The sequence below is a fragment of the Oncorhynchus masou genome, chromosome 30 (assembly GCF_036934945.1).
Source record: "Oncorhynchus masou masou isolate Uvic2021 chromosome 30, UVic_Omas_1.1, whole genome shotgun sequence".
NCBI classification, from domain to species: domain Eukaryota; kingdom Metazoa; phylum Chordata; class Actinopteri; order Salmoniformes; family Salmonidae; genus Oncorhynchus; species Oncorhynchus masou.
The window spans coordinates 31,646,315-31,655,719 of NC_088241.1; the positions used below are offsets into that span (position 1 = coordinate 31,646,315).

Below are 9,405 nucleotides of genomic sequence, written 5' to 3' on the forward strand. Positions count from 1 at the left end.
AGTCAACACTGCAAATATTGACTCTTTGCATCAACTTCATGTAATTGTCAATAAAAGCCTTTGACACTTATGAAATGCTTGTAATTATACTTCAGTATTCCATCTGACAAAAATATCTAAAGACAGTGAAGTAGCAAACTTTGTGGAATTTATTTTTTGTATCATTCTCAAAACTTTTGGCCACGACTGTACTATATGTGAGAGCAAAAAACAATAATTCTAATGTACATATTTCTTACAACACCTCAGAATGGCAAATAAACTACTTGAAATTGACTGGGGTAAATGTGTCTTTTAATCGTTATCAAATGTCCATCAACACACTGGGAGAATAAGAATGCTACCATGATTTCAGGCACTGAATTCCTTAACAGGGTGGCAGGGTAGCCAAGTGGTTAGAGTGTTGGACTAGTGACTGGAAGGTTGCAAGTTCAAACCCCCGAGCTGACAAGGTACAAATCTGTCGTTCTGCCCCTGAACAGGCAGTTAACCCACTGTTCCTAGGCTGTCATTGAAAATAAGAATTTGTTCTTAACTGACTTGCCTGGTAAAAAATAAAAACATTTGACATAATTTACTATCAAATTAATCTGTTAGTGATGTAATAATCGATTATAGGGCCTTGATTTTCTTCTTGACCAGGAAAATTGTAGTTCCTAATTCCACACCATAGGCGGTCATCAACATCAATCTACATCATCAAAATCATTCCTAATCATTTTCTATGGTGTGTCTCATTACATATATTGAGATCATGATTCCCATCTCCCATATAGCCCCAGAGGTTAGGCCCTGTGCCTGAGGAGAGCTGAATAGCTTGCTAGCTGCAGACATAGTGATATTTATATTTATGATAACTAAAACGTCCAAAACAACTTCTAATACATATTGTATTGCTACATATTGTACATATTGTAATATATATTGTGATATCTCTCACTCTGCTCTTGGAAGCTATGCTCTGAATCGAAGAAACATCCGGAGCCCCTTCCTTGTGTGGAGACTCCTTTCCAACATACACAAAGAGCACGTCGTGTCTCCTCATCATAGTCAACCATCTGTTTGCTTGGAAGTTCTCGGACTGCTGGCCTGGAGAGGACAGAAGACATACACACAAACAGAAACATTACAGTTAAGATAATGTCTTTGACATCAGTGACAATGCTTAGCGACAGAACACAGGGTGAATGAATCACCGATTTTCTCTGGTTGAACTATAAGGTGTATGGCTCTGGTGCCATCTAATGGACACTGCAGAAGCCTGCAGTTAGAGAGAATACCTTTGATGTATAGGTTCATACATAGTCCACATATATACAGCATATGTCTGTCCAGTGAGACTACAGGATTCATATGCCTACATACAGGGCATGTATATGTAACAGGATTAGTTACGTTTCCACTTTCCTCTGGGGCAACAGGTGGGTGCCCATGAATGTCACTAACCTATCGGACAAACCTAATACTCTAAAGAGAAACTGCAAGCTGGCTGATGTGTCTCCATGTCTGGATATAGAAGACTTCACAGTTTTCCAAGGCTCCTGCAAGATGGAAGGGGGAACTCTAGGGATGCAGTAGATTTGAAGCGGAGACTACTCGATGAAGGGTTGGGAGAGGTTGACAACGAACCCTGTAAATTCAGTCAAGCAACAAGAGAATAATTAGTTGAATATTAACTACAATGATGTGTTCTCCAAGAGAGCTCAGGATTGTGGTGAAGCCAAGGGCTTTGAGCATCGCATTCGGTTCACAGATGACACACCATTTCGCCTACCATATAGTAGGGCTACCCAAACTATGACAAGTATTGACGAAAATGAAGGAACAGGACATAATCAGAAAATCTGTCAGCAAATATGCTTCCTCTCTGGTAATGGTGTGGAAGAAAGACAGTAGGCTCCGTATATGTAAAGATTTCAGATGGCTAAATGCAAGGACACTCAAAGATGCACACCCACTTCCACACCATTCTGACCAAGGGGGCAACACCTACTTCAGTACGATGGACTTGAAGAGGCTTTAAAAAACAGATGAAAAAACACCTTAGGGAACAGCAGGGACTGTGAAGCAACAAAAACATTGCCAAAGATACATGCATATACACACACACACAATAACATACGCACACATGGATTTAGTACTGCTAGTGGTGGAGTAGGGGCCTGAGGGTACACAGTGTACTGTTTATTTATTTATTTATTTTACCTTTAACCTTTAACTAGGCAAGTCAGTTAAGAACAAATTCTTATTTTCATGACAGCCTGTGGGTTAACTGCCTGTTCAGGGGCAGAACGACAGATTTGTAACTTGTCAACTCAGGGGTTTGAACTTGCAACCTACTAGTTACTAGTCCAACACTCTAATCACTAGGCTACCCTGCAACCCCACTGTAATAAAATCCACTCTACAGTACTGTGATGTGCTGTACTATACTGTATACTACTGTGCTGTACTGTGATGTCCAAACTTGTGAAACATAGATGTCTATGATTGGTACAGATTTGATCTGGTCCAGACCAACCAAATTTGGTATTGTTTGGCCACAGAGCTCATTAGAATAATAGCCAGTGTGTAGAATAATACCCAAACAGGCAAAGGAGGATATTACAATTTTCTACCTTAGTATACCTATTCAGGATACATTACCATGACGAGAATGATATTCATAATTATGCCTTTCTGTATTGTACAGATCAGGGACCCATTTTGTAATTCTGTTACCGGGTGTTAATCCATAATAAAGCGCTGCTCTGCCTTAACAGCACTATCAACAAGGCAGGTCCTACAGGCCCTAGTTATATCAGCACCTGGACTACTGTTCGGTCGTGTGATCAGATGCCACAAAGAGGGACTTGCAAAAATTGCTATTGGCTCAGAACAGGGCAGCACAGATGGCCCTTGGATGTACACAGAGAGCAAACATTAATAAATGGCATGTCAATGTCTCCTGACATGCCACTAGAGGTCTCTTCACAGTCCCCAAGTCCAGAACAGACTATGGGAGTCAAACAGTACTACATAGAGCCATGACCCATATGAGCAGTACATTTAGATTTAAATATATATATATATAAAAATAAACCTTATGGAACAGCATAAACTGTTAAGCAACACAAACATAGGCACATGCATACACACATACAATAACATACGCACTATACACACACGTAAACATGGATTTTGTAAAAATGTGGTGGTAGAGTAGGAGCCTGAGGCACACACTTAATGTGTTGTGAATGTATTGTAATGTTTTTAAAATTGTAAACTGCCTTAATTTTGCTGGACCCCTTGGCAGCAGCTAATGGTGATCCATAATAAATAGAAACACAAATACACTTCACTTACTGCCATTAAAAAGAGCTTGTGCTTGTCCACCATCTTGCAGCTTTCTGAGCAAGCTGCTGTGTGTTGTTCAACACTCCCATTGCTATATACATTTTCGCCCTTTGACAGCAGGATACTGGAAGCATTTTGAGGTAGTTGTTATGTCAGATCTGTAAGACATAAGATCAGATTGATTCTGCAGGGTAATGACATCAAATAATACATTCAGTGAGGTAGGTTTCTTGTTAGGAGCTGTTGAAATTTGTAATTTATGTAGATGCTAATTAACATATATCCTGGTCATACAGCAGTTAATGTAGCTAGCTTGACCAGGTATGAATAGACCCCACAGGTTATCTGCATACTTCAATTTCTGTCTTCTAAAATACGATTCTGTTAGAGGCAAACAGCAGTTGAAATAATAACAAAGCCTTCTCTTCACCACTGTTTGTTTTCCTAAAAAGCTGAGGGATGGGGTTAACATTTTAACCATGTTTTGAAGCTGTACGGTGTTTGAGAATATTTAATTTGTTTACAAACATTGGAGTAAAACAAGCTTATATGTTGGGTTTTGATGGGGTACGACAGTTGAATTAAGCTCACAAGGGATTTATAAGTTATATTCGTCAACGACCACATTTCGTTGACGTACTGTATCTAGCTAACCTTAGCTAGCTACAGCAACCGCTCTGTCATCAAGAGAGCTTGCGCTCTGATTTAATCTGAACATGCATCAGTCAATAATTATTTTATTTAAATGTTATAGTCTACCTGGATAATATTTTACAGTACTTTAGCTAGCCATTCTTGTACTAGAGAAAGAGCTGATGGACCAAATTCTGCCACATTGGCTTGTTGAACGTTGACATACTCTACAGCAAAGTAAATGGACAAACTTTATTTTGCGATTACCGTACTACATGTAAGATAAGGCAAACAAAAACAGACAATCTAGGAGAAAAAGAAACGCACACCTATTTAGGCGTGGTGCTGGCTAGCGGAGGAGAACACTTGAAAATAAAGGGGAGCCGCACACTCTAGGAACTCAGATGCAAAAATGTAATATCCAACGTTTCGACAGCCAAGCTTTCTTCATCAGGGTATAATCACAAATACTGCGGGGATGACTCATTTATATAGTGTCAAAAGACACACAGGTGTCTGTAATCATGGCCAAGAGTGGCATAATAGCATTGGTTAATTCTCAAATATTAAAATGGCATACAAAGAACAGCATACAAAAAAGGATAGCATACGATCATAAATTCATTTTAGACTACACACACTTACAAACAATTACAATGGCAAAGTCACAATAATCACAAGAATGGCTTCAGATCAAAGTCTACGTTGAGACCAACGAAAGAGCTGCTTGGTTAATCTATCAATTCAGTCACATTGGCTTGTTGAACATCAACATAATGTACAGCAAAGTAAATGGACAAACTTTATTTCGCGAATACCTTTACTACATGTAAAATAAGGCAAACCAAAACAGACAAACTGCAGATTGCTCTACGATTAGACAGGCCAGTTGTTTCTATTTTCGATGTACCATCCTATTAAACTTATTAAATGAAGATACAATGTAGTAATCAATCAGTAACAAGGCCTATATATGGATGAAAGTAACAAAGATATTACACTGTGGTAGTAATACTGTCTTCTATTCGCCATTTCAGGGGCATTACAATGTAGCAGCAGTGCGCTCAGAGTGCGCTCTAGGCGTTCGTAAATTCAGAGCGTTTCGCTCTGAGTTCAGTGCGCACAATGGACGCTCTGGCAGGGGAGTAGGGTTGAACCGAGCGTTCTAGGCTCACAACGGCAGTCAAGCACAACTGGCTAAAGTTAGCTAGCTTGCTAGTAACTTCCAGAAAAAAAATGAGAGAACACCTCAGTCGGACCATTTTACTCGCCCAGCAGAGCTGGTTAGGGGGTTTTCATGTTATCCAGAGCGTTGGTGACTGTAACTGTGCTTCTGTCAACAATTTAATTACGCTTTTTCCCCCGACGTTTAATGGCCCCGGCCATATTCGAAGCATGTTGATGGTCAGTTATCCTGCGCTCTGCCACGCTCAGACGGGAGTGCTCTGACATCGGAGTAGACAGCCATAGCGAATTTACAAACGCCCCCTTCGATTGAAGCACGTTGATGCTGATGTCGCAATCAAACCGCGACAGTTGCCCAGCAACTGTTGCCCAGGGAACTTGTCAAACAAAACATTCCAGAAATTGGAACGTAGAGCCGGCTAGAGGTGACGAGCTAGCTATTATTTGCTTCTCAGAAAAACAGTGCATATTCCAGAAATATGTCGACCACTATGTATCCAACAGAAAGTATTTACAACCTTATTCCAAGGGAGGAGGTTAAAATAGAGAAACCACCAAGGTATGACTGCCTATAGCTAGCAAACGTAGCTAGCTAACAATGTAACTGTATGTAGGCTACATTGTAGCTAGCTAAATTTATTTGCACCGTACACAGCCGATGGCATTTTTACTGTACCCAGCTAGCCACATATATTTATGTAGCCTATGTTTCTGTGTATTGGGAATGTATAGAGACACTTTGTTGCCACAACCTGCACAGTAAAAAAGATAGCTTCTGACTCATGCCATGTCCTGTAATAATCTATCAATCTTGTCTTTTTTATTCCATTGTCAAGGTATATGTCAAAGTTTAGGGCACAAGTTAAGCATGAGAAAATGCTGAATAAGCCTACCAACAAGACTATGGGACCAGTAAAAGTAGACTTGCCCTCTCCAGAGAAATATCTGCTCAAGCACTCCAAGGAACCCAAACTTCCTGAAAGTAAGCAATAGGATGAGATTACATCTCAATATCAATTTGTTTGGAGGTCATTTCCTAACTCTGTGTCTATGTTGTTATACCCTTAGAGCAACCATTTTCATATTTGGATGATGAGACTTTCAAAAAACCACAAATACCTGCCAAAGCAGACAACCCACTTATGGGCATTCACACCAAAAAGGACTTTGTAAAGACAAACGCCTTTGAGAACATCATGGCAGTGCCAAAAAAGCCACAGCCTATCTATGCCGACACTAAAACTGGAGACAAACAGCTCATGGAAAATTCAGGACTACTCCCAAAGTACATCAAGAAAAAGGTGAATTTATCATTACATATGCAAATAGTGCTTTTGCTTTGTCTGTCAAGCAGGTAGTGAATTTGTCCAAAATTTAGATTGCTATTCAAAGAAAGATACTTATATGCTTATTGCACAAAGACACTCAACCTATTTTAACTGAACTGAAGAGGAGCCCAACATAACTATTTTCCCATCCCATCCCTAGGACTTTGGGAAGACCCCAGAGTACTTGCAGCATCGCACTGAGGAGGTGAGGAGGGCTCAGGATGAGTATGACAGCTTTGTCAAGGAACGCATGAGACAGGGCACCATGAAACAGCTCTCTGAGGATGAGCGAAACAACATCCTACAGGTAAACCACTTAGGTCCTTAGAACCAAGCCAATAGAATCTGACCTAGAATTATTCATAAAGTTTCATTACATTCATGTATGTAGTTTAGTTGATTAGTCATTTAGATAAGATTCAATATTTGAACAATGTATCAAATGATAAATAGGCGTACAAAGCACCAGCATATATTCAAATTGAATGAAGGGTGTGAGAGGGGTAAGAGGGGTAAGATTTGTGTCTGTTAATTTTTGGAACACGGATGGGGATTACGATTATTCAAACAAATATATATTTTATTTATGATAAAAAATATAAAAAAATACGAAACATACTCATACAAACGTCAACATACAGAAGCATACAAACATCCACAACATCACCCCTGCCCAGACCCACCTACTCACACCCCCATCTCCAGTGCGTCATCACTCTGCCACATGGCCTCAAACTGCACCATTTTGTTTCTCTCCATCGCCCACTCACTTTCAACATTTGGATAATAAATCATTTGTATTTGTATTTATTATGGATCCCCATTAGCTGCTGCCAAAACAGCAGCTACTCTTCCTGGGGTCCAGCAAAATGAAGCCAGTCTATACAATTTTAAAAACATTACAATACATTCACAACACACTGTGTGCCCTCAGGCCCCTACTCCACCACTACCACATATCTACAGTAATAAATCCATATGTATGTATAGTGTGTATGTTATCGTGTGTGTGTGTGCGCGCCAATGTTTGTGTTGCTTCACAGTCCCCGCTGTTCCATAAGGTGTTTTTTAATCTGTTTTTTTTTTAATCTAATTTTACTACTTTGGTCAGTTGCTTGATGTGGAATGGAGTTCCATGTAGTAATTTGTGTTAACGATGGAGGATTGGTTGATTTCCAGTTAAGTATACAGGTATCTCACTGCACCCTCATATGCCATGTCTTGAAATATGCAGACAGACGGATTAAATGTAAATGTACCTTGTAATACTTCTGACAGCCAACTTTCTAACACCACCCATAACTTTCTGAGAAGGCATGTATTAATTGAGTCATTGTTAGTTTTATACTTAATTAAGACATGACTGCCACATTTCCTCCATCATGTGCTATTATCAGTTATTTATGTCTTGGTTCCAGTAGTTTATCTTTTTTCTAAGAGATTGTCAGTTGGATAGGCTCTCTGCAAGATTTTATATATCTTACCTATCATATGAATATCCTTTTCTAACTCAAATAGGGTTCCCTCAAGATTACTCTGATGTCCAAAATATTTCAAAATTAAATTTCTTGGTATGAAACGTTAAGTTGCATGTATTTGAAAATATCTACATTGGTCAGTCCAAAATTACTTTTTAATTATGTCATGGAAATAAATGCATTTTGATATTACCATGTCATTTATGCCTTTAGTTTTCCATGTGGACCAATTTATTATTGGATTGTTCCATAAGGTTGTGTTTTTAGGAAGTGATATTGGTTATTGTAGAATACATTTCATTTTCTTCCATATTGTTATAGTGTTCTTAACTATGAAGTTGTTAATGTTCTTAGCTTTATCCTTAGAAAATAGACACTTAAAACCACCCTCTAACTTAGGAAGTTTTAAAACATTCATTTTTATTCTACAAGTTTTATTTGCCCATATATAGTCTCTTATGGCCAAGTATACTTTTTTTAAGCTGTCTTTGGTGGGGTAATTAGTATTCCAGAGAATAAATATTACGCTGACATACACAGGCTCATTGATAATTCATTGTTCCTGAGCAATAATGGAAAGATCATTTCTTAGCCTGTGTGATTGATGGATCATCATCTGTCCAGGGCTTGAAGATGAACTGGGGGGAGCTGCACCATCAGTACCAGGGACTCTCTGTTGTCACGGACACCACCCCTAAGAAGTACCGCAAGGAGCGTCTGGAGCTAGAGATGAAGCAGCTGGAGAGGGACATTGACCTCATCGAGAGATACAAGACTATATTCATCGCCAACAACTAACACACGACACCTCTTTTCTTTAGTGTCAAATGGCAAATACATTGTAAACAGATATTCAGTGAAGAAAAAAACTACTGCCCTATAAATGCTAGATGTGAAATTGTCTGGAAAATAGTCATATAACTCTCATTACCCCTGTCTATGATTTCACTTTGTTTTGGAAAACTAAATAAACTCTGCACTATATTTTAAGATCTTCTGATGTTATTTAATCTCAAACACAACACGTCAGTATTTGATGTGCTGTTTTTGTTTATTTGTTCATTCACTATGGTAAATGCGTTTTTGAAGGTCTGCTTATGAGCTGTTTAAAGGCGAGGGTCTATTTTTCTCCACTTCCTGTCTGACTGACGTGCCCAAAGTAAACTGCCTGTTACTCAGGCCCAGAAGCCAGCATATGCATATAATTGGTACCATTGGATAGAAAACACTTTGAAGTTTGTAGAAATGTTAAAATAATTTTGAGAGCCCATGCTCTTCCAATGGAACGTAATAGGGTCATATCCAAATCCAGCTCCCAGATTGCAATTTCTATGGCTTCCACTAGATGTCAACAGTCTTTGTTCAAGGTTTCAGGCTTGTTTCTTTGAAAACGAGGAAGAATTCTGAGTTTTGGTACTGGGAGTCAGAGTTGGAAATCAGCGCTC

At 39.0% G+C, this 9,405-nt stretch overlaps 1 protein-coding gene across 1 annotated transcript; it reads left to right on the top strand.

The window, feature by feature from the left end:
* Positions 1-5,517: 5,517 nt before the first annotated feature.
* enkur (enkurin, TRPC channel interacting protein) lies at positions 5,518-8,950 on the top strand. Its single transcript, XM_064948866.1, has 5 exons — positions 5,518-5,713; positions 5,991-6,136; positions 6,223-6,455; positions 6,643-6,789; positions 8,585-8,950. Exons 1-5 carry the CDS (start codon positions 5,634-5,636, stop codon positions 8,756-8,758), a joined length of 780 nt encoding a protein of 259 aa, XP_064804938.1. The 5' UTR covers positions 5,518-5,633; the 3' UTR covers positions 8,759-8,950.
* Positions 8,951-9,405: the final 455 nt, after the last annotated feature.